Source organism: Camellia sinensis, chromosome 2 (genome assembly GCF_055761805.1).
Source record: "Camellia sinensis isolate YWXY chromosome 2, ASM5576180v1, whole genome shotgun sequence".
Classification (NCBI taxonomy): Eukaryota; Viridiplantae; Streptophyta; class Magnoliopsida; order Ericales; family Theaceae; genus Camellia; species Camellia sinensis.
Window position 1 is genome coordinate 117,906,366 of NC_138962.1, and position 27,217 is coordinate 117,933,582.

Below are 27,217 nucleotides of genomic sequence, written 5' to 3' on the forward strand. Positions count from 1 at the left end.
AAAACTTAAATTATTTATTCATTTATGCAAGGATTTCAAATTCTTTTGCTCTTGATTTCCAAAACATGCAATTAAAGCCATAAAACTCCTAGAAGAATATTTACAAGCAAAATTATAAAGCTTGTTTTAACCATGATTTTCAAAATCAAACCCAAAATAATTAATTTCTAATTTAACCTTCATAAACTTAATCTTAATTTCAATTCTTCTTTCAAAACATGACTCAATAATGCATGTGCAATTGAAACTTGGTTGATTCCAATTAACTTCTATAATTTTGAATCCAATTCAATTTCTTCATCATTTCACTAATTCCTCTTAAGTCATGAAATTGAAATTATAAAACTCTTTTAATGAAATATTTGCACGTATGAAATGAAGATCAAAACTACTGATTTTTTTTTTTTTTTTCAAGCAAATCATAATTTAATTCTTGAATTACTCTAATTTAGATTTTTATTAATTTTCTTCATATCTAGCCCAAATTTAAACTTACAAGTCTTTTAGACATGAATTAAATCGAAAACCTTGAAATTCTAACATGCATGTAAGGATGAGTTTCAAATGTGTGACGAATAACAAAAATCAAACTCAAACTAATTAATTTCTAAATTTATTTCCTTAATCTTAAACTTAACTCAATTTTTATTCATCTTCTTGCTAATTCCTCTTAATTTATATGCAATTGAACCCAGTTTCATTTTGATTCTAGATGTTAGGGGAATTATTTACAGGAATTAAGGTAGAAATTATTACCTATTGTTCTTCAAAGATGAATTCTTGAGCCTCTCTTTGTTACTCTTTACTTTCTTCTTTGTTCCTAACTTCTTTCTTAACTCTAGCACTAGCACACAAAATAGTCTCTCTCTCTCTCTCTCTCTCTCTCTCTCTCTCTCTCGGCTCTTTCTCCCTTTCTTGAACTTACATTCTCTCTTACTCCATTTCCTATTTAAGTCACATCATCTTATTTAAGTCACATCACCTCTCTACCACATTATTTCAAACCCAACCCATATTTGATAAAAAAAATAAAAAAATACATTTATTTAGATCATCTCAAACCATCCTAAATTATAGTGGTGCTACACGTGCTACTTAAGGTACTAATTAGTGTATCAACATATATTGTTATTTCAAAACTACGATCTCACTCCCATTATATAAATTACAATGATCAAGAATCTCTAAAATGATATCACATCATCTGTAATATATTAATTGATATATTATTTAATACATATAACTTTATCTTTTAAATGATGAAAAATTACGTGACATAAGTTTAAAATATATTTTTAATTGAGCCTAAGACTGGCTAATTATTCATGAAAGTTTTATGACCCTTGGATTACACTTAGAATAAAGCACCACACACTAATCAAGGTAATCAAAGGATCTTGAGAGTAATTAATCTCAATGATCAGACAGTGAGGCCTTATTCTATTTAGAATTTTGTTCACTGTAATAATGAGTAAATACTAACTGTACACATGTTTAAAATGGTGTATAATAATTTAATTCAATACTTAAATTTGAATATATTCACTAAAAATAAATTAAGTATATAATTTATGTTACTTTAATTTTTAAGTATTTCTGAATTTTAATATGTTATGTCACTAACTGTTGAGGTGTATCTTCATTACTCACCAATCTCACCCCATTATCGCCAGGTGCCAAGATGGGAAACCAAAGAGAAAAAACTGTAAAATTTAAGTGCGATAAAATATAATTTACTCAAAAACAAAAATTCTGAAAACTCAACCAAGGCTAATTAAACAACTCGGTATGATCAAGGGTCTTTACAAAATAGATAAGAGATAAGAATACATTTCAGATGGAGGATTTAACATTATAACTTGTACAACATAGAATCTTTCATAATTTTTTTGGGTAAATTAAGATTTTATAACACAAACAAGGCAGTACAAACAAATTGTAACAAGATTCCAAATAGAAACATACACAACTAGAAAACAAACAAAAATCTGAGAAATACTTTGCTCTCACAACTTAAAAAAGGAAACAAACACAATTACTGAAACAATCTACTAAAAGTGCCCCAAGAGGTGACAGTACTCTTGAGAAAACAAAAACAAAAACAAACACAATAGAAGTACTATTCAAAATTAAAATACACAACTCATGATCCCACAACTGCAAGTAGACACACTACTTATATATGACTTGGATTATGCTAGTAAAGCATATGTTTCCTTGGCTGAAACAATAACCTGGAACCGTAGGTTGAATGGATCACATCTGCCAAAAGAGGATATTGGAGGGTAGCAAACAAAATGATAGGCACGCAGGCAAACAAGGCGATGGCGATTGGTACCCATACCATATAACGGTCAAAAACAAGGAAAAATGTCGCACCAAAAGCTACCATCATGGTAGTTATGGAGATGAAGAGTGTCGTGAGTCCAATCATGAGCTTAAAGGGCAATGATTCCACGAAATCATTTTCAGCATAGCGTGAGGTGAGTATAGATAAGAACATGTGTATTGAAGTGGAAGAGGTGACCAATGCTATGGCATCTGATATTGCAAAAACCATGAAGGAACTATGCTTTCGAAACATTGGGATTCCTGTATTGTTGTCATTGCCGCCTGGTACAGTAAAAGCTGCAGTAAACATTACGGTGGCTGTAAGTGTTGCAACAACCATAGACTGGAAGGCGGTGTTCTTCATCCATGCCTCCCCTTTCTCAACTAAGTTTTTGTGCTCCTCAGTAAATACAGCTCGAGGTGTTTTGCCTTTTTGAGTTTTTCTTTTCTACATATGAAGGTTGCATAATCTTTTCCACCTCCTGCAACGACCAAAATGATAGATGTTGCATAATCTTTTAGTGGGTCCTGTTTTAAATTCATAAATTCTATTTTTTAATCTTTTTTTTATCCGCAAAAAGAAAGTAAAATTTTGTTGGAGATAATTAAACACAACAAAAATGGGAAAGAGAGAAGGTAAGAAACTGACGAGTAGAATAGCACTAGGTCATCTACACCTTCCAACAAACAAAAACCAGCAAAGGTTCTATTACTGTATGCCACGTCTGTAAGGAAAAATTTGCAAACTTCCTTTGTTTTGAGTTTTATAGTGTGGGTGTTTGGAAAGTGATTTTTATGTAGGTTTTTTTAGTTATAAGATATTATTGGAGAAATTTTTTTTGTGTTTGGAAAGATAGTTGGATTTTTTTATAGTTGGATGTGATGTTTATGAGAGAAAAAGTAAAATGATTATGGGGTTAGATGCGATATTTTGTTTCGATATGGTTTTTTTGGTTTTGCAAAAAATTTGTCTTTTTGTGGAAAAAATAATAAAAAAACCTAAGTCCCAAACTTCCCAAACACCACCAGTATTTTCTGAGAAGAAAAGAGAAGGTAAGAGCAATAAACAAATTTTCGAACAATTGAAATGAGCATTCATTAAATCTATAAAAATCAATTATTACGAAAATAGAATCTTTAAAACATTACAGCAATAAAATTTGCTAGAGAAGGGTGCAATAATGAAGTATGACATAGGTGAGTCTACAAGGACTATAGGTGAGTCTACAAGGACTGTTGACCCACTACTTAGGGCCCAATACATAATTCAAAAACTAAAATCCAACATTGCTGGGGCCCGGCGTTGCACCGAGGACCAATGGCATCAGAACACCTCTCAAGAGAAGAATAAGTGGGCCTACAAGGACTGTTGACCCACCACTTAGGGCGCAATACATAATTCAAACACTAAAACTCAACATTGTTGGGGCCCAGCGTTGCACCTAGGACCAATGGTATCAAAACACCTGTCAAGAGAAGAACCAGCCACATAAGCAGACAAAGATCCTGCAAAGTTATTACACCACACATCAATCATTAATGAGTTTCACTTCAGTATTTAATTCGATAACCCCTTCACGTCAGAGCAGAACGGCTTTACCATGAACAAGGCAAGCTAAAACATAGACTTTCGACCAATGTGACAGGTCGGAACGAACAAGGAAATGATAAGCAAAGGATTACGCTATGTGTACGACCACGATCCCCTACTCTCTTCCTTTCCCTTGTCTTTTCCACTTCACATCATCCTGTGCTACGCCGCACCTCAAGCCTTGTGCGCCGCCATTTCCCCTTCCCATTCGGTCGCCCTTGGCGATCGGCCCTCCTCTCAGTCGGCCTTCCTATCCGGTCACCCTTCGCGGTCGGCCCTCCTCTCAGTCTGCCTTTCCATTCGGTCACCCTTCGCGGTCGGCCCTCCTCTCTGTCGGTCTTCCCATCCGGTCACCCTTTGCGGTCGGCCCTCCTCTCAGTCGGCCTTCCCATTCGGTCACCCTTCTCGGTTGGCCCTCCTCTCAATTGGCCTTTCCATTTGGTCACCCTTCGCGGCCGGCCCTCCTCTCAGTCGGCCTTCTCATTCGGTCACCCTTCTCGGTCGGCCCTCCTCTCAGTCGGCCTTCCTATTCGGTCACCCTTCGCAGCTGGCCCTCCTCTCAGTCGGCCTTCTCACTCGATCATCCTTGGCAATCAGCCCTCCTTTTAGTCGGACTCCCCCACGTCAACCCCTCACAACCCCTGTTTTCTTTCTTATTCCCTTCGTTGGGCTGAAGTTGCACTTGGGAATGGGGGACTACTGACATAGGTAGGCCTACAAGGACTGTTGACCCACCACTTAGGGCCCAATACATAATTCAAACACTAAAGCCCAACATTGCTGGGGCCCGGCATTGCACCTAAGACCAATGGCATCAGAACACCTGTCCAGAGAAGAACTAGCCACATAAGCAAACAAAGATCCTGCAAAGTTATTACACCACACATCAGCCATTAATAAGTTTCACTTCAGCATTTATTGCGATAACCCCTTCACGTCGGGGCAGAACGGCTTCACCATGAACAAGGCAAACTAAAACATAGACTTTTGGCCAATGTGACAGGTCGAAACGGACAAGGAAATGATGAGCAAATGATATATGCAGGTTTCTAAGACAAAGAGAAGGTTAAGTTCTCTATCACCACTCTATCTCAGCATTCCATCTCTCTCTTCTCTCTAACTTGCTCATCGGAGGGTTCCCTGGGGGACTCCCCATTCCCCATTGAACTCTTGTGTAGGTCTCTCTGTGGGCACGACATTCGAACACCAGTTTGGAAAGCGTAGATCAATCCGACCTGTTCCATTTGAAACACGTTGTATCATCAAAGTATAATCTGATTGACTTCTCATTTGAAATAACAAATAAAACCTATGCTAGAAACAAGAAGCTATAGGTGGCCATTTTGCTTTTCATCATGATTCGTTCTTTGATGAACTATGATTTTATTTACCAATAATATGGTTAGTCTATTGCAAACCCACCAAATTGAAGTGCCAATGTGGATGTCATGTTGGACTTAAAGGGCACGTTTGTTTGGCAGATTAGGTTGGATAAGATTGTTAGTGATGGGATAGTTAGTGAAAAGATTGTTAATGTGGGAATTATTAGTAAGGGGATTAAATAAAAATCCGTTTGTTTTGATGATAGTGGGAGAGATGGTTAGTGATGAGATTATTAAATTATTTTTATATAAAATAAAAATATATATATCTATATTAAAAAAAAATTTACAAATAATAGGCTGCACTTGGGTAAAAAAAGAAAAGAAAAAAGAATACACTTATTTTTCTATTCCCCTCACTATTTTTCTAATCCCATACTCTCTCCAGCTTTGTTAATCCTGTTGTACAATGAGATTACTAATATAGCTGGATAAATAATCGCACCACTGATGTGGGATAATAAACATGCTTTCAAAATTTCAAGTAAAATCCCACCACTGATGGGGGATAACAAACATGGCCTAAGAGTTCAATCATGTTTTTAGAAAAATATTGCCAACAATAAAATTAGTTATGTAAAGCACTAGGAAAAATCAAAATTTTGAAATTACTAACCGAGTAGAAACATTCACCTTAAACCACAGTAGCTCTCTTTGCATTTGAAGAGCTGCCCCTGACACAATATTCAGTTGATTTGGGGGTGCTATCTTCGCAGCCAAATGCAACATATTATTACGATCGTCATCTCTATATGCAGTAATTAAATCCTTAATCGAGCCTATCTCATATAAAATATTGAATATTCCTGCATGACGGTGTAAAACGGCAATGTGAAATATGCTTTGGTTCTGGCTATTTACTTTCCATATCAAATCAGGATAAGCTTCAATAAGCTCAATCAAGAACTTGGTGTTTCCATGCTCTGCCGCAACAAAGAGAAGTCGTGAAGGGCTTCGAATCAAATCCGAAATCTCTGAATCATCTTTGCTTTATCACCATTTTCCATAACCATCTAACTAGTTCAAATGCTTGGGCTTGCTTCCACTACAAGAAATTACAGCTTTGGCGACTAATTTTGCTGACTAAAGTCAATTTAGCCGCCAAAGGTGTATACATTAGCTACTAAAAATGTTTTGGTCGCCAATGGTACACACATTAGCTACCAAACATTATTTGGTCGCCAATACTAAGACGTATTAGCTACTAAACTGTTTTGGTCGGTAAATGTGACCTACTTCACTACTAATGTCATATGTAGTCGGAATAGTCTCCACTAATGGCGACTAATTACATGTTAGTCATTAAATATTAACTTTTGGCCGACTAAATATCACAACGGTCGCTAATTGTATAATATTTATACATTATTATTTTTTATTTTTTATTTTCGTATTTCTTTGATTTTTGGCTACTAACAGTACTATTAGTCGTGGAAATAATTGGTTTCAGCAACTAATTGGATTTTGGTCGCCAAATAATGCAGTTTCACCGACTATGTTTTTGGTAGCCAAACGTGCCACGAAATTGTGGAGGGAATATTAATTTTTCATTACATATATTAGCGACGAAAATAATTTTTGGTCGGTAATAAATATTTTTTTCTTTTATTTTCATTGCAAAAGTATTCCATTTCCCTCCCTCTCGCACTCACGCCTCTATCACTGCTCTGTCTCCATCGCAAGAGTTGTTGTATCATCTCCCGAACTCCCACCCAGGTATCTCCCTCTCTCTCTCTCTCTGTATCTCCCTCTCTATTTCTTAAACATCTCACAAGGGCTCTCGGTTTCCCCTCTTTCTCTCTCTCTCTCTCTCTGTTTACACACACGCACACACACACATATACATACGTACATATATATACACACACACAAATCATATATTCACAACCTTGATTCCATATATACTCGATTATATACACAAATCATATGTACACTCACGCCTCTGCCCTCTTCTCTACGGGAATAGTCTCCATCGCCCGAACTCCCCTGAACTGGATCATCCCCCGAACTCCCTCCCAAGTATGTCCTCCATTTCGCATCTGTCTCTCCCTTTCTCTGTATCTCCCTCTCGATTTCCCTCTGTTTCTATCTGTCTCTGTTTACACACACACACACATACATACATATATATATATGTCAAAACACATAGAATATGAAGTACGAAATGCCCTCAATTAGGGCATTGTTATTGAAATGTGATTCAAATTAAAAATTAGGGCAATGCTTGGGGTGAATCAAGCCATTTGCTACATAAACTAGGGCAAAGTCTTGTAGTAGTAGTACATATAAAAGAGGAATTTTTATGGTTTTGAGTAAATATACTAGTTGCTTGTTGCTTTTGGATGCCTTGGTAAGAATGTTGAGGTACTTAATATATACCTACTGTTCTTCTTCATAGTTGCATTTCCAATGTATGAATTTGATGTAATATGTGAAGGTTGAGAATCTTGAGATATGAATGATTTTAAAATCTACAAATGAATAAGTATTCACACTTGAGGTAGGATATTTTGTATCTTGGAAGTACCTGAAAAGAGATGCAGTCATCATAATTTTGGTAAAACAAGGGCAGGGATTAGATTGTCTTTGTAGATTCTTCGGCTGATGTTGTGTTCTTGAATGAACATATAGTAGTAGCTTGGTACCCATGGATCATGACTTTCGATCTGTTGGCCTAGCTGTGTATGCTTTTTTTTTTTAAACATTTGGTGTCACTGTGCATTTTAAGTTGAAATATGATTGTAGAATATAATAATATTGTAAGTGAACATTCAGGGAATTGACTAACCAAAAGATAATCTTGAGATTAAATGGATTTTATTTTCTATGTACTTGTGATCAGCTACATTCATCCTTTGTCCTTGACCTTAGTTTTTTTTTTGGGGTTTTAAATCACGGGTTGCATTTCTTAGTTTTCCCTCTGGTGCCTTTGAGACTGGGTGCTATTATTGATCTTTTTGCTTATGAGAAATATATCTTCCTTGACGTTCTCTAAAGGCTTTCTGAGATACATTCATATTTTATTAATCAAGCTAATGTGTCATATAATGAAAGTGTGGGAGAGGGTGATGGAACGCAGATTGCGAGACATAACAGAGGTGTCAGTGAATCAATTTGGGTTTATGCCTGGTAGGTCAACAATGGAAGCGATCTATCTTTTGAGGAGAGTAATAGAAAAGTAGAAAGAAAAGAAAAGAGACATTCATATGGTGTTTATCAACCTTGAGAAAGCATATGACAGAGTGCCCCGAGATATAATATGGTGGGTGTTAGAGAAGAAATGGGTGACAAAAGGCTACATTGACGTGATTAGGGACATGTATGAAGGGGTGGTGACCACTATTAGATCGCCAGCTAGAGATACAAATGAATTTCCTATCACCGTAGGGTTACACCAAGGATCTACTTAAGTCCTTATCTTTTTGCTTTAGTTATGGATGAGTTGACGATAAATATTCAGGATATCGTGCCATGGTGTATGCTTTTTGCAGACGATATTGTGTTAGTGGATGAGACTAGAGAAGGAGTTAACACAAAGTTGGAGATTTGGAGAAAAGCTCTTGAATCTAAAGGATTCCGGATAAGCAGAACTAAGACAAAGTACATAGAGTGTAAATTTAATAACAGTAACAATGAAAGCAGAGGAGAAGTGAAGATTGAGAACCAAGAACTACCTAAGAGTGAACATTTTCGTTATTTAGGGTCGATTATCACAACAGCGGGAGAGATTAATGCAAATGTGGCCCATAAGATTAAGGCGGGATGGTGTAAGTGGAGAAGTGCGTCTGGGGTATTGTGCGATAAACGAATACCCACTAGACTAAAAGGTAAGTTTTATAGAATGGCTATTAGACCAGCTATGTTGTATGGGACGGAGTATTGGGCAACCAAGAAACAACATGTAGATAAGATGAGTATGGCTGAGATGAGGATGCTAAGGTGGATGTGTGGTAAGACTAGACAAGACAGGATTAGGAATGAGTGTATTCGGGAATGGGTAGGAGTAGCACCAATAGAAGATAAGTTGAGAGAGAATCGTTTGAGATGGTTTGGTCATATTCAACGGAGACCAACAGAGGCAGTAGTGAAGAGATGCGATACTGTAACGGTAGATGGAAGTGTTAGGGGACGGCGTAGGCCTAGATTAACGTTGACTAGCGTTATAAATAGAGATATGAATCTACTTAATTTGACTAATGAAATGGCCTTTGATAGGGCCGTGTGGAGAAGAAGGATTCATGTAGCCGACCCCATTTGATGGGACTTAAGGCTTGGTTTGGTTTATCTCCTGTATTGCCAGTTGTCGCATCTCTTTTGCAATGCTATGGAATTTTTTCCATAAAAAATCATTGTGTTCTTGCTGATCAGAATATTTAATTCAGTTTTCTGGAAATTTATTTTTGGTAATCTGAATGGGGTGATTTAAATCAGGTTCTGAATGGTTTCTATCAGAACAAGATCTGGTTTGTTTGAGAATAAACTTTTTTTTTCCCTTTCATTTGTGAATGAACTCTTTTCACTTGTTATTATAATTTATATGGAGGGTTGCATCAAATTGGCATCTTTTAACATATGACCCATCACGTCTTCATTCTAGTATTACCTATTTCAATATTCAACACACTTAACTCCTTCAAATTGAAGGAAGAAAAAAAAAACGGAAGGGGAAAAACAGTGCACCTCTACTATGCTTGGGGTGAATCAAGCCATTTGCTACACTTAATTGTTTTTGTAAGTTTATTATTTTCGTAAGCATGACCTTTTCAAAAGGAATTTTTATGGTTTTGAGCTAGATATACAATTAAATCATACATATGGATAGCATTGCCTAGCATAAATGTTTACTTTTGTGCTATAAATAAGCATCGTAGTTTGTGGATGGATAGTATTGCCTTGTCTTGAATGGATAGCATTGACTTGTTAAATTCTTGAAAACTACTTGGCAAACATGATAATTACATGTGAGTAATATTTAAACATCATTACATAAAAAAGTACAAGGAGGCTGTTCTTAGTATGGGAATTGAGGAGAATATAACCTCGATGATTCCATTTTAGTTCAAGTTGGAAATTTATGATGCTTGCATCATGGCGGCATATTGCTCATGTTGCCTCCTTAGTAATTTAAGTCCATATTTCCAAAGAAGGAGAAAGCTCATTTATGCCCAAAGCTTCGGTTGGAAATGTGTGAATATCATTTGCGGACATGCACAGTTGCCATGTATGATTTTTTGTTTTGTGATTTTCAGAATAGGATGAATGTTCTTTTCTCTTTTATTGGTGTTTCTGTCTTTACTTTTTTTTTAATAAATAACATATCATGCACACACACTGTGAAGAGCATGAAAATGTTTTTGATTCTTTTGATATATCATTCTATTATTGACCATATGGTTTCACTAGTACTAGTGCTCTACTAGTTATGCTATCTAGTGGTCCAAAATTATGGGTCATTTCTTAAATTAACTTCCATAATTACGCATTGTTTTAGAACAAACCGTGTCATAAAGTCCCACCCTAAAAGGGATTTATGTGACAAGCCAAACAGTGAATGAAAAACAACATAATCTATCTCAACTTGAAATGCGTGTTCTCATTTGTTCCTCGGTTAATCTTTGTGTGAGTTGTAGGTGACAAAATGGACAAGAGTTGGATGACGATAAATAATAGGCTGACAAGTAAAGAGTATCAACAAGGGGTGAAGTCATTCCTTGATTTTGCTACGGCAAATTTAGGCGTAGAGGATGAAATTAGGTGTCCGTGTGTCGATTGCATTAATGGCACAAAATATAGCAGACAAGTTGTGTGGATGCACTTGATCCGAAGAGGAATGGCATCTTCGTATATAACTTGGGTGCATCACGGGGAACATGTTCCTGTGTCTCGTCCTAGTGCATCAAATGACCAATGTGGAGGTAGTGGCGAATGTATGACAGATATCGATGATCTGCCTATGGATGAATTGCCTATTATGTTAGAAGAAATTTACGTGAGTGGTCCTATGGATGATCATACCGACGAGGAACCTAATGGTTTGGAGAGGGAGGATTTGCATAAGTTCACTAGGTTATTCGAAGATGCACAACACAAAGTTTACCCGACATGTGAAAAGTTTTCTGTGTTATCATTCGTCATTAAGATGCTTCATGTGAAGGTGTACAACAAATGGAGCAACAAGTCATTCGATATGGTTATGCAGGTATTCAAGGACATTCTACCAGAATGTGATCAAACAGTTCCATGGACACTCTATGATGCTAAGAAGTTCTTACGTGACTTGGGTTTGGGATATGAAACAATTCATTTGTGCAAGAATGATTGTGCATTATTTTGGAAGGAGAGTGCTAATTTGGAGAAATGCCCTACATGTGATGCGTGTAGATACAAGTTGAACGATGATGGTGGTAAAAAGATTCCACACAAGGTATTGCGGTACTTTCCTTTGACACCGAGGTTGAAAAGACTGTATATGTCCAAAAAAACAGTCACGGATATGAGATGGCACAATGAGAAGCGTGTGGATGATGACATATTAAGGCACTCGGCCGATGGTCAAGCATGGAAGGACTTTGATAAGAAACATCCAACATTTTTTGATGACTCTCGAAATGTAAGGCTAGGGCTGGCAATAGATGGTTTCAATCCATTTGGGAATATGAGCACATCATATAGCATGTGGCCCGTAATCTTAATGCCTTACAATCTCCCACCGTGGAAGTGCCTGAAAGAGCCATATTGCATGATGTCATTGCTTATTCCCGGACGTTCGGCACCTGGAAGAGACATTGATGTTTACTTGCAACCACTAATAGAAGAATTGAAGAATTTGTGGGAGCGTGGTGTGCAAACATATGATGCATCAAACGAGCAAATTTTTAGAATGCATGCGGCGGTAATGTGGACCATAAATGACTTCCCTGCGTACGGTAACATGTCAGGGTGGAGTACAAAGGGTTACTTGGCTTGCCCTAATTGTAACAATAATGTATCGTCCCAGGGATTACGAAGTAAAATAGGATATATGGGTGCTCATCGCCACTTGCCTGAGAACCACACTTGGCGAACAAGTAAGCTCTTCAATGGTCAAACGGAGCATAGGTCCAAACCTTTGGACTTATCAGGGGACCAAATACTAGAGCAAATTGATTCTGGGACTTACAAGCTGTATAGAAAGCACCCACAAAATCGAAAATGACAAAGGAATGAACATTAAAATTTGAATTGGAGCAAGAGAAGCATTATGTTTGACTTGCCCTATTGGAAGATGTTGAAGCTTCGACACAACCTTGATGTCATGCATATTGAAAAGAATATATGTGACAATGTCGTTGGGACACTTTTGAGCGTAGATAGAAAGAACAAGGACACGGACAAAGCACGCTTAGATTTGGAGGACATGAAAATACGTAAAGACTTACACTTGAAGAGGCGTTCTAATGGGTCCTTTGAAAAGCCTCCCGCATTGTACACATTGTCTGTGAAAGAGAGAGAAGGCTTTTGTGATTTCTTGAAATCAATGAAGTACCCTGATGGCTATGCAGCAAATATCTCCAATTGTGTGACCACTCAAGCTGGAATATTATCTGGCCTCAAAAGTCATGATAGGCATGTCCTTATACAACGACTTCTTCCAATTGGGATGTGTGGCTACCTTAATAAGGAAATCGGACCGACACTTTTTGAGTTGGGAAATTTCTTCAAACAATTGTGTTCAAAGACATTGAGGCATTCAGATTTGCATAAATTGGATAAACAAATCGTACTCATACTTTGTAAGCTTGAGATGATTTTCCCGCCGGTTTTTTTTTATGTCATGGTCCACTTGGCAATTCACTTGCCTCGAGAGGCTATGCTTGGAGGCCCAGTGCAATATCGATGGATGTACCCAATTGAGAGGTATTAACTCAGCCCTCGTATTACTGTCAAATTTTAATTAATGCTTTACTGCTGATATAAAGATTGCAGTATAACATTGTCATCGGCTTGGGATTTAGGTTGCTTGGCCGTCTAAAAGGGTTTGTGGCCAACAAAGGTCATCCTGAAGGTTCTATTGCCGAGGCTTACATTTCCAAAGAATGTACAACATTTTGTTCAATGTATTTGAATGAAGTGGAAACATTGTTCAACCGCCCAAAAAGGAATTATGACATGGGTGACCGTGGCCCAGGGTTGGCAGTATTCACTCAAACTGTGCGTCCCTTTGGTCTAATGACAAGGGCGTCCGATGTGTCCGTAGCTGAACGTGAGTTGGCTCATTGGTTTGTCCTACACAATAGCACAGAAGGGGATAAACACGTAGAGTATGAATCCTTCAAACGTATTTATAATGTTTTTGTTGTAAATTGATTAGTCTTTATCTTAGTAAATATTTTTGAATCGCTTTTCTTGTAACTAGGGAGCACAAGAACTTGTTACACCAAAGAGCCGGTGCGTTCGACATCAAAAACAGACATCGGAAAGAATTCCCTAAATGGTTCAAAGATCATGTAAGCTAGTATCCTCATATCCTACCATAGATCGTACATTACGTAAATGTCACGCATGCTAGTAACATGACACATGTTCTTCATGTAGATGAATGAATTATGGAGCCAATTTTCCCCCGAAGTAACTGATGATATGTGGTCATTAGCCAATGGTCCTAGTGGCTTAGTGAACACATATTCAGGATGTATTTGTAATGGTGTCCATTATCATACTATCGACCGTGACAACCGTCGGAAAAGTCAGAATAGTGGATTAGTCATGGAAGGGGAGCATCAAGGCCAATTGATACACTTCTATGGACACTTGTGCAAAGTGTGGGAACTGAACTATTTGTTTAGACGTCGGATTGTATTGTTCTAATGTGAATGGTTTAACACCAGTAGTAGTAAAACTATACGTGTAGAACCACATTTCACAACAGTCGATGTAACAAGGCGATGGTACAAAGATGACTCATTTGTATTACCAAGTCAGGTTGAACAAGTATTCTATGTTAATGACACCAAATTAGGTACCAATTGGAGAGTCATAGAAAAGTTCCAACATTGAGGAATTTGGGATATGCCAGAGATGGATGCCGTACAACCTGATGATGTGTTCTAACAAGAAGAAACCACCGAGGCCATACCTGCTATGGCTATTGATGATGATGTTGTTTTGCGTCGACATGATATTGAATCTGAAATTACTCCAATGGAAGTGTTGCAATCTGTCAGACGTGTAGAAGCCAAGGGTGTTACAGATGATGCCTTCATCTGTGATGATGAAGATGGATTAATGAGGGAGGATGACGACACAGACGAAGAATATGACCTACAAAGTGATTTTGATACAGATGTTGATGTAGAATCTTGATGTATATCATGCTTTAGTGCATGTCATAATTAGAGCAATGTGAAAGTTCAATTGGTGCACAAATGCAAAAGAAACTCATTTTATAGTGAAGGGGGATCTATCTTTGTAAATGTCAATATGTCGTGATATAAAACACTATCATGAATGAGTTTTTTTGTTATTATTTTGGAACAATTGGTGCTCGTCAAACTTCTATTATTATGAAAATTCTATAGTTATAATAAGAAAATCTGGAAATCTGAAACTTCTGAAAATCTGAGATCTGGAAATCTAGAAATCACTTTGGTCTGCAAATTCTGGAAATCTAGAAATCTGGAAATCTGGATAATGTGGAAATCTGAAAATGCAGAAAATTCTATGAAAATACTATAGTTATAATAAGAAAATCTGGTGCTCGTCAAATAATTTGATTTTTGTCCAAATCTGGAAATCACCTTGGTTTGTATCTGCGAATCTGAAAATCTGGAAATCACGCTGAAATCTGGAAATCTGAAAAATGTGGAAATCAGAAAATTCTGAAAATTCTATGAAATTTCTATAGTTATAATAACAAAATCATCAGCTTTCAAACCATATTTGTTAGGCTAATAGTGCTAACAGTGCAATTGCAGGCTGACAGTGCAATTGCAGGTTCTATTTTCTTACCGTCATTTACTCGTGTCTGTATCCATGTTTGTGCTTGTGTGCGTTGTACGAACAATTGTGCTGCCGTGTAAGGTTGGTGTGGCTGATTTGGGACCACCACACATTTTACATAGGTATGCATTTTGTGTGTATGTATGTATACATAGGACCACCACACATAACTACTGAACAAGAAAATAGGTCCTCCTTGTAAAGCTTCCAGAATTTGCTTTCCTGTATAGTAAATTATGAATATGGTTCATCTTCGAAGGGGTGACAGATACAAACTTCACAAATTGTCAAACTAAACAAGCACCCAAAACAAACTGTAGAAAAATGTTGCTGGCTTACTTGCAGATGTGCATTTCCCTCACCCGAAATACTCATTGCAATCTTCAATCCTTGCTTTAGTTTAACCTGTATGAAAATACAAACAAGAACATTATCCTCATGCAAACAAATGGAGAGCAAAATTCTAGGTCAACTGCATGCAAGAACACCAGATTGGTAAGTAGGGCATCAATCACCTTCTCCATAGCTTCAAAATATTGCACTACATAATCACCAACTTTTTCTCCAAAATGCCTTGGTTAAGGAATGCGATTCTGCTCCTACAGCATCATGTATGATAGAATGATATCCTATGCCTTTACTTCTTTCCAAAGCTGTCAGTTTGCATTGTGATTAAAGGTCAAACCATGCAATTAGAAGAAAACCATGCAATCTTCAATCCTTTTAGAAAAAAAATTGTGATTAAAGGTCAAATCACTTTGGTCAAACCATGCATTGTGATTAAAGGTCAAACCATGCAATCTTCAATCCTTGCTTTAGTTTAATCACCAACTTTTTTTGTCTAATTTTGAACAAAAGTTAGTTTTAGGAAAAAATTTAAAACATGAAGCGCCAAAGTGAGGGAAAAAAACGTTAAGGGTCAAAGTGGGAAAATGGCTAAACATAAAGGGGGCAAAGTGTAATTCACCCATGTTTTTACATAGGTATGCATTTTGTGTGTATGTATGTATGTATGATCATCTTTGTGTTTGTTTGTTTGTGTAAAAGAAATTTATTGATTTTGTCAGTTTGAATTGGGGATTCTTTTATTTGTGAATTTTACTTGGGGCTTATTTTGTGTATCATAAAGCATATCCAGTGTTAAAAATTCTGGGTAACAAATAGGAAGTCTCGTTGTACAATAATAACTCCCATCAGAAAACATGGTAATGACATAGTACCGACTTCCTTTTCTTTTTCAAAATGTCATTTTAGACAACTTGCTAGCAGATTTTGGGGGTGTCTTTATTTGAATTTGGTTGTTGTCTCACGTGCAACTGTGAAAGGATGATGTCTTGTGAGTTTTGCCATCCTTTATGTAGATTAAAATTAGGTACAATGACAGTGATATCATGTATCAATATCATATTCCGATGATGAGGACTATATGGTTAAGCTAGTGGGAGAAGATGGGGGATGTCCATCTAATCCCATTTGTGGTTTTGTATTTTTTTATTTTTATTTTTTTTCTTCTTTTTTTGGAAATACATCAGTGAGTTAGTAGTAACCTCCACAGATGAGGAGGCCAAGCAAGCATCTAACCACTTGGGCTGGGGCACTTCTTGTTTTCTATTGGTTGGTGACACCGCATACAATGGAAATAAATTAGCAAGTGTGTTCTCTTGGGGTAATTAGAAATGAATACATAAAGAAGTTTCTTAAGATGTGGACTGTTGTGTGCTAAGCTGACACTTGATTTGTTTGAGAATCTCTCTTTGGATGCAAATGTTAATTAGAGGGGCTTGTTATGTTTGGCTAATTTTGTAACCTCTTTTGCCTTCTATCTGTAATCTACATTCTGTGTGCAAATCCCTCAGGCATTTTGGTTTCTTCCTTTGTATATGATAAACTGTGTTATTCATCAATGCATGCACAAGAAAAGATGCTGAACTGGTGGTTACTCGTTAAACAAACTGTTTCGCAACTTGTTTGGACCAACACCAAGTCCAAAAGCAGGCCAAAATGTTTGCTCTTCTGTGTGGAATTAGCCATTTGAATGGCTAACATTTTTGGAGTGTGAATGAATTCTGTCATTACAAGGATCCAAGAATGTCAATAGGTGGCTAAAATGAATAATAAATTGTCTTCATTTTTAAACATATGGATAAGTAATCCACACTTGTCCACAGTTATGTTGGAAGAAATTCAAGTGCTCGTTTGTTAATCTGGTGCAGAATTGCAATGCTGAAGAGACTAACTAATGATTATGTGCATATGCAGGCAAACCAAAATCCAGGAGATGTGGGTTGCCCCAGGAGTGACTGGCAGTCTTTGAGGTAAGTTGTAAATGACAAGCATGTGACTGGTCATTTGTGCCTCCTAGAGCCCCAATGTTACCAGAAAATGCTAACACCCTAATGATTTATGTTTTGGAGCGCACATTTCGAAACTTGTGTTCCCAAACAGTGAATTTAGCGATCCAGAGTGTTCCCCTAATTTTTCAATGTTTTTTTTTTTTTTAAGTTATCCTTAAAAGGGTAAAATTCAATTATAATGAACTAAAATCTAGATGAAGTAGAGTTTTGGATTGACAAATGTAAAACAATAGGTCGTAATGCTCATAGAACTGTGTTGTTGAATGATTGATTTGAAGAAAAATACACTATAATACGAACTCCATTGACTAGACTATCTGTTCATACATACACATGGATCCAATGTCATCTGATGTTATTGCACCATCACCTTGGACAATCTTTGGTTGTCATAATGGTAAGTATTGAATTTATAATCAATCTTTTAGGCTATGTTTGGATCTTGGATTTTAGGAGAGATTTGTGGAGAGAGGAAAGTGAAGTAAAAAAAAAAATTAGGCTATGTTTGGATCAATTGTCAATTCCTGCTTCTAGGACCATCCAAAACACTGGATAGGACGCTATGCTTCTAAGTTTGTCACTATACCCTTATCTTATATTCTCCACATCACTGGTATTTTAAATTTTCAGTGGGATAGCCCGAATGATATTTGTTTGTCAGAGTTGATTAGAATTCTATGCATAAATGGCGGCAATCAATAGCGAAGATACAAAAAAACCTATGTTGAATAATCTTGCTCCTTTTTGGCCTCCTTTTGTAATTTTCTAACATTATTTATGGTTTGAATTTGTGCAGGAAGATGCTAATATTCTAACAGCTTCAGGTGATCACAGTGTAAGTGACAAAAAAACCTATGTTGAATAGTCTTGCTATAGTATAAGGCTTCATGTTATTCAAAACGAAAACACATCAGTAAAATCAGCAAGAAGCTAAAGTTATAACGCAGGCATATTGTATTTAGTTTATAATCATTCCATGCTTATTGGCCTGGCCAATTACATATTTCTTTTGCTTGTGGACAGATAAAGGTGTGGGACGCACAAGAAAAGAAATGTATTGCAACACTGTTTGAATTCAGAGGAAGTGTGAAATCCATCTGTTCTCATCCAACAAACCTTGGTAAGTTGCTGATTTTATTTTATTGTTCTTGGTATCCTTATGAGTTTGTTTTTTACTGTTTCTTGCTTGCCATCAAACAGACCTTGTTGTTTCTGGTGCAAGAGATGGATCATTTATGCTTTGGGACTTGAGATGTTGTAGAGGTAGAAATGGGAAGTTATTTGTAACGTAAGTTTTGTATTCCTTTACCTGCTTGAGTATACCAGGATTTTGTTTGCGTAGTAGTAGTTTATTTATTAATTATACTAAGCAATATATGACAGAGTTATACATCTTTCATCCATGTATGTAGACTACATTTAAGCAACATTTACCATGGAACAAAGCTTCTGCATACTCCCATCATCTTTTGAATGTTCAATGGAATTATGTAAAAGCATTCCCCATTGCGTGACGAGATCTTCAATTTTTTTATTTATTTATATTTTCTCACTCAATTTGCATGTAAATTAGTGAAGCCCTTGAAAAATACTCATCAACAGCAGCAAACATATCAGCTTCAACAGATCAGCAAACAGTTCAAGGTCGGTTAACTTATTCCTTCTGTCCCATATTCACACAAGAGTTAGATGCCCTAATGTGATCCATTCCTTATTCTTGTAGCTTGAAAGTGCAATAATCAAGCATTATTTGGGTGTACTTTTTTTCTGTGACGAAGTTTTATTTATTTTTATTGTTTTTGTGTAATTTAGTTCATGTATATCATGCTAAATCATGTATTTAAGCATGTATTAGTTGAGTTAGTTCATGCTATACAAATTTATTTTTGTCTAATTTATTTTAAAGCACGCATATCATGCTTTATAGTGTTACTTGTGGTATTGCAGATTGGAAAATGGTTCCTGGATTAAAGACTGGTCGGCTTCGAAAGAAGACACTCATGCAGCCAGAAATAGACTCACCAGCTGCTATTCCTTTAGGATCACCCGTTGCTCCGTCTCGTGTTCTCCCCGTCCGATCAAATGTGGGACCATCTCATCATGTCACTAGCTAACCAATGGTTGATTCTGATGAGACACAAGCCCCATCCGAAATGCAGCCGAGTGGCATAGGTAAGATTAAAGTGTATCAAATTTGTCAATTATCACTTGCCATTGCCATTGTTTTTTTGTAGCCAATTTGTACCCAATTTTTGTGTTGTTATTTTGTTAACATGGACTTCAAAGCCCCTACGTGTACGCAGACTGACACTTGGCAAAGGCATACAAAAAATAATTAGGGCCAAGAAAGGGGAAAAATGTTATGTTCACATCGATCGGTGGTTGAATGCAATGACTGGCAAGTATGCCACTCCAGCAACTAACGAGTTAGGAATTCAAATCAGAACCTTGTGCCCTTTGAAAGATGTGAAGTCATGGCTGGATCTTGATGAGACTAGAAAAGCTGCCGTCATCCAAGCTATTCTTGTAAGTAATATTACTTGTCCACAAGATGTAATTGTATTATATATGCTAATAAGAGAGACTATTATTTAATGATTACAATTTCAATTTGTTATGCTTGTAGGACAAGTTTCAAATTGGAGACGATTTCCACAATGACAGATTGTGAATAAGAAGGCCTATGGATTGTACAAAGATTGGAGGTACACCTTGAAGCAAGAATTCAAATTGTTAGAGGGACTTCCACGTGATGAGATCTATGCTCATCCACCCGTAGGGGTGAGTTTAGATGATTAGAAGCATTTGATCGATGTGGCATGGCAAGATGCATCTCACCAGGTAAAATAATAGACTACATAGAGTACATACATCTATGTAAAAATGTGATATGCCTTAATATTTACCAAAAAAATGTTTATCCGCTTGTCTTATTTTTAGAAACGGTCAAAAGCTGGGAAGAGTAATAGGAGTCAATTGTCGTACAATCATATCAATGGGTCTCGCTCATTTCCTATTGCAGTGGCTGCTATGGTGAGTTTTAATTTTTTTAAACTTGAATCCATACATATTTTAAACTATATATATGTTGAACTCTATTACTAAACATCCACTGTCAGCAAAAAAACTGTGTGGAAAAAATATGTTAATGATACCCTTGCCACATGTTTGCATTCGAAATCTGTCCAAGGACTATACTCTGTTTTTCATTCGAAATATGTCTCGCAAAATCTGCCTGGGAAAATCTGTTTCAATTCTATTTGAAAAAATCTGCAAAAAATCTGTACACACACACATGAGGTACTTATAAGCAAAATAGCTCTATTTGTTTTAGATTTAAGTAAATACATTCATAAAAAACAGATATTCCTGTACACACATATGTTAGAATACACATAATCTGAAGTGATTATAAGTGGCTATCTTAGTCGATCTGTTTGCAAAAATCTGTTGGACAGAATCTGTTTGACAAAATCTGAAAAATGTGTTCGAAAAAATCTGTTGGAACAAACTTTTCAATTCTTAATTTAAAATCTATTTAAATTCTAGTACAAATGTGTTTGAAAAAATCTGCAAAAGATCTGTCTGAAAAATATAAATCTGTTAATGATAATCTCTTTGAATTCGAACTCTGTATAAACTACAAATCTGTTTGCAATAGATTTCCAAATCTGGTTGCAAATCTGTCTAAAAATATGGCTGCAAATCTGTCTAAAAATCTGTCTCCAAATTTGTTCAGAAATTTGTTTAAAAATCTGTTAATGAAAATTTGTCTATACAAATCTGTGACTGCTCAGAAATGTGTCTAAACTACTAATCTGTCTGCAAAAACTCTGTTATCATACAAATCTGTCTGCAACAAATCTGTCTGCAACAAATCTTCTTTGAGTGTCATTGATTTATACGTTGATGTGTTAACAAGTAGCAAAAAATGGAGAGTTGGATTTCCCAAAGTTCTATGAGGACAGCCACACTTCAAATAAAATGAATGACTGGATCCATCCGAAATGCAGTGAGCTGCATGTAAGTATGTGACAAGAAAATATATGTATTCAATATTTTCTTGTACTTGGTACCCAATAATACATATATGTTGCCAAAGTTTATTTCGTCTTATTTTTTTGCAATGATAGCAAGAGATGGTCAATGTACAAGCGGCTGCCATCGAGTCGGGGACGCCATTGACTCAGAAGGAGATTTCAAGGCAAGTGCTTGGACAGAAGAAAAGGTACTTGCTTGGATTTGGGAGTGGCCCACAACCCTCTACCATATTTGCATCACGAGCACACAATAAGGACATGGAGGCAATCCGAGCTGAGATGGAGGCACTTCGTGAGGAGTGGCAAAAAGATCATGACGAGTTAATGAAAGAGCGAGAGGAGCGCGAGAGATGTTGAAAGAGCGAGAGGAGCGCATTAAATTATCCAATGAGATGTTGAAAGAGCGGGAGGAGGGAGAAAAGGCAAGGGAGGAGACAAATACAAAGGTCGAGCATCTTAATAACATAGTTGCCAAATTGTCACAACTCTTGGGAATCTAAGTTGGGCATCCGATGTTTGCTTTTTGGTAAGAACAATTTCATTAATGTCACACTTACTTTGTTTAAATATGTTCGCTTTAAGAGTTGAAAATGTCATCAATTTGGGAGTTAATCTGCCTCACAAATTGAATGGGAGTTGTTTAAATATCTTCGCTTTAACTTTTGTTTATAAGTTTCTGAGCTGATTCTTTATACTCATTCCTAGATTACTTGATTAAGATTAACTATAGTAGCAACATGTTAAAAAAACATATCGAATTTCAATCTTCGTTTAAAGTACCATGTTGTTTTCAACAGTGGTATTTTGAATAGTAACTTGAACCACTGTTTTAACGTAATGGTAAGCTTCCCGGTGACAAAAGTGACATGTAGGGACAGACGGTACGTAAATAGGACACATGCATTGAGAGTTAGAGTTGAAAATGTCATAAACTTAGTCGAAAAAAGGGGTTCGGGGGGCGAAAATGCAAAACAGCCCCCGGGGCACCATTTTTTCATAACGGGAAGCTTCTCGGTGACAAATGTTTCAGGTAGAGACAGATGGTACGTAAATAGGACACGTATGTATGGAGTTAAGGTTGAAAATGTCACAAACTTAGTCGAAAAAATGGGTTCGGGGGGTGAAAATGCAAAACAGCCCCCGAACCATTGTTTTTTCGTAACGAGAAACTTCCCAGTGATAAATGTGACATGTAGGGACAGACAGTACGAAAATAGGACACCTACGTTGGGAGTTAGAGTTGAAAATGTCGTAAACCTAGTCGAAAAAAGGGGTTCGGGGGGCGAAAATGCAAAACAGCCCCCGAACCACTGTTTTTTCGTAACGAGAAGCTTTCCGGTGATAAATGTGACATGCAGTGACACACAGTACGTAAATAGGGCACGTACGTCGGGAGTTAGGGTAGAAAATGTCATAAACTTAGTCAAAAAAAGGGGTTCGGGGGGCGAAAATGCAAAACAGCCCCGAGGCACCATTTTTTCGTAACGGGAAGCTTCTCGGTGACAAACATGTAGGGATAGACGGTACATAAATAGGACACGTATATATGGAGAAAAGGTTGAAAATGTCATAAACTTAGTCGAAAAAAGGGGTTCGGGGGGCACCATTTTGCAAGAACTAAATGTGACGAAGGATATATCCTGTTGACCTAATCGGTTGGAAATTCGAATAATGGATTTGTAAAGTTCAGCTAAGGCTTAGGCGCAATTGTGTATTTGATCAGTTTAACTATCACCACTACAAAATGTGCAACAACGGTTGAGAATAGTAGACAGTTCCTTATTCACTTTAGTCTATCTATTAAAAAATCTATCATGATTCCTTAATTTTCTCACATTCAATCTTCTACTTTCTGCTTTTGCATTGTGTTTTACTTACATTTTGAAGATCATTTATAGTTAATAGTCATATGTAGCTTCGTTGCTTTACTTTTTGCTTTTATTAAGTAGTGATGAATTATTTGCATTCCAGTTATGTTAATGCCTGTTACACCAAATATTTCCTTTACTTTTTGCTTGTTACACCAAATATGTTAATGCCTATACAGCTCATGTCCATGTGTATTATTACATGAAAGCAATTCCATTCATGTTTAGTGAATTATAATTCTATGACTTGAGTTCATGATTTACAAAAAAAAAAAAAAAAAAAAGCCTATTTACATTGTTTCCGACGCATGATACGACTTCCAGCATATATAAATAGATTTGAACATTGTTCTTCAGGCCACTGTTATTCATGTTTAGCATAATAATAAAATAATAATTGAAAAACAGTTGGTTGGTAATGAATGCGTGATTAAGATATTTGTGTATATATATATAACACTTCACTCACCAGTTTAATTAGCATTTCAGTTCATTGGTATTAATAGGCTACTGTTACATATATTGTTGCTTGGGTCAATCTGTAATTATAATAAAATATATAAATATAGATAAATGTATGCTAATGTTTCATGATTTAATTCATGGGATTGCTCAGTTTGTTTTTTTTTTTTTTTTTTTCTTGACACAACTTGAATTTGTTTTAGTAGTATGTTTGTGCCTCTTAAATATAGCACTGCTTGATTAAAAACAAAATTGCATGATCATGAGTCTCTAGTTTTATTTCCTATAGTTCATGAGATATGTTCAAACTGTCAAGGGAGGAGACACATACAAAGGGGTACACAAGTAGGACACTAACAAAGGGGTAGTATGTTTGTGCCTCTTAAATATAGCACTGCCACTATTTTTTCGTAACGGTAAGCTTCCCGGTGATAAATGTGTCATGTAGGGGCTGACGGTATGTAAATAGGACACGTATGTATGGAGTTAAGGTTGAAAATGTCAAAAACTTAGTCGAAAAAAGGGGTTCGAGAACAAAAATGAAAAACAGCCCCCGAACCACTGTTTTTTCGTAACAGGAAGCTTCCCGATGATTAATGCGACATGTAGTGACAGACGGTACGTAAATAGGACACGTACGTCGGGAGTTAGGGTAGAAAATGTCATAAACTTAGTCGAAAAAAGGGGTTCGGGGGGCGAAAATGCAAAACAGCACCCGAGGCACCATTTTTTCGTAACAAGAAGCTTCCCGGTGAAAAATGTGTCATGTAGGGATAGACGGTACATAAATAGGACACGTATATATGGAGTTAAGGTTGAAAATGTCATAAACTTAGTCGAAAAAAGGGGTTTGGGAGGTGAAAATGCAAAACACCTCCCGAACCACTGTTTTTTCGTAACGGGAAGCTTCCCGGTGATAAATGTGACATGTAGGGATAGACGGTACGAAAATAAGACACCTACGTTGGGAGTTAGAGTTGGAAATGTCATAAACTTAGTCAAAAAAAGAGGTTCGGGGGGCGAAAATGCAAAACAGCCCCCGAACCACTGTTTTTTCATAACGGGAAGCTTCCCGATGATAAATGTGACATGTAGGGATAGACAGTATGAAAATAGGATACCTACGTTGGGAGTTAGAGTTGGAAATGTCATAAACTTAGTCGAAAAAAGGGGTTCGGGGGGCGAAAATGCAAAACAGCCCCCGAACCACTGTTTTTACGTAACGGGAAGCTTCCCGGTGACAAATATGACATGTAGGGATGGACGGTACGTAAAAATTACACCTACGTTGGGAGTTAGAGTTAAAAATGTCATACACTTAGGGGTGTTTAAGCGGTTCGGGGGGCGAAAATGAAAAACAGGCCCCGAACCACTGTTTTTTGTAACGGGAAGCGTCCCGGTGATAAATGTGACATGTAGTGACAGACGGTACATAAATAGGACACGTACGTTGGGAGTTAGGGTAGAAAATATCATAAACTTAGTCGAACAAAGGGGTTCGGGGGGCGAAAATGCAAAACAGCCCCCGAGGCACCATTTTTTCGTAACATGAAGCTTCCCGGTGACAAATGTGTCATGTAGGGATAGACGGTACGTAAATAGGACACGTATGTATGGAGTTAAGGTTGAAATGTCATAAACTTAGTCGAAAAAAGGAGTTCGGGGGGCGAAAATGCAAAACAGCCCCCGAACCACTATTTTTTCGTAGCGGGAAGCTTCCTAGTGATAAATGCGACATATAGGGATGGACAGTACGTAAATGGGACACCTACGTTGGGAGTTAGAGTTAAAAATGTCATAAACTTAGTTAAAAAAAGGGGTTCGGGGGCCGAAAATGCAAAACTGCCCCCGACCCACTGTTTTTTCGTAACGGGAAGCTTCTCGGTGATAAATGTGACATGTAAGGATAGACGGTACGTAAATAGGACACCTACGTTGGGAGTTAGAGTTGGAAATGTCATAAACTTAGTCGAAAAAAGAGGTTCGGGGGGCGAAAATGCAAAACTGCCCCCGAACCACTGTTTTTTCATAATGGGAAGCTTCCCGGTGATAAATGTGACATGTAGGGACAAACGGTACAGAAATAGGACACCTACATTGGGAGTTAGAGTTGAAAATGTCATAAACTTTGTCGAAAAAAAGGGGTTTGGGGGGCGAAAATGCAAAACAGCCCCCGAACCACTGTTTTTAGGTAACGGGAAGCTTACCAGTGACAAATGTGACATGTAGGGACGGACGGTACGTAAATAGGACACCTTATTAGTTATGTGGCACAATATATTTGGTACGTAAATAGGACACCTTATTTTGGTAATACTATAGTTTGTTTAACTCTTTCTTTATTAGTTAAACGTGGCACAATATTTTTGGTAAATTGTTTAGTGCTTTTGTTGACTGTCGCCCTTTTAATTGCCATAAACGCAACTTTTGGCATTAATTCATAGAATCGATGCTCGTCAAGAATTCCATGTTTGGATGTCTTTCATTAATTAATAGCTATTACTCTCCTTGGCTTTTAATGTTTGAAATTAATACAATTGCTATATAGGCACCAAACTAATGAATTTTTTTTTTTTTTTTGCAGATGGTTTTGGACATACAAATGTGGATCTATAATTTTTTGACAATTACAGGAGGGCATTGTTTTTATACCTCTATCCGTATATATAGTGGCTAGTACAAATTACTCTTTTGGTGTGGTAAATATCCGATTAAATTTGGCGTGGTAAAAATTAGCATAGCACGTGGTACAAAATAGTTTTGGGGCAGTACAGATTAAATTTTTGTTGTGGTACATATGTTCTTTTTGTCAATTAATTTGGTTATTCCTGTATTATGTATGGATTTAAATTATTGATATTGGATTAGACTTGGAGTGTATGGAATTTGTATTATATATAGAATTGGACGTTGAAGATTAATATTTTGGATGCTTGGAATTGAAATGTGTGCACGTTGTTGAATGGTTTAATGGTTTTAAATATATTTTAGTGTTGATGGATTATATTGTTTATACAGGGTACAGGTTGTACTAATAATGAATACAGGTTGTTTACAAATTTTTTTTTTTTTAAAAAAAAAAAACAAAACAAAAAATTATTTGGCCACCAAATGTTTTGGTAGCCAAATAGGTAATCAAAAGTTTTGGCTACTAATAATTTAGTAGCAAAAACATAACCCAAAACGTTTTTGTGACCAACAAATTAGTAGC

At 36.7% G+C, this 27,217-nt stretch overlaps 1 protein-coding gene and 1 pseudogene across 1 annotated transcript; one reads left to right on the forward strand and one right to left on the reverse strand.

Annotated features, from left to right (window-relative positions):
- Positions 1-1,930: 1,930 nt before the first annotated feature.
- On the reverse strand, positions 1,931-7,851 carry LOC145818970 (uncharacterized; annotated as a pseudogene).
- A 3,091-nt stretch (positions 7,852-10,942) lies between these two features.
- Positions 10,943-12,499, forward strand: LOC145818971 (uncharacterized). Its single transcript, XM_082912944.1, has 2 exons — positions 10,943-11,914; positions 12,302-12,499. The coding sequence occupies exons 1-2, from the start codon at positions 10,943-10,945 to the stop codon at positions 12,497-12,499; spliced, it is 1,170 nt and encodes a 389-aa protein (XP_082769070.1).
- Positions 12,500-27,217: the final 14,718 nt, after the last annotated feature.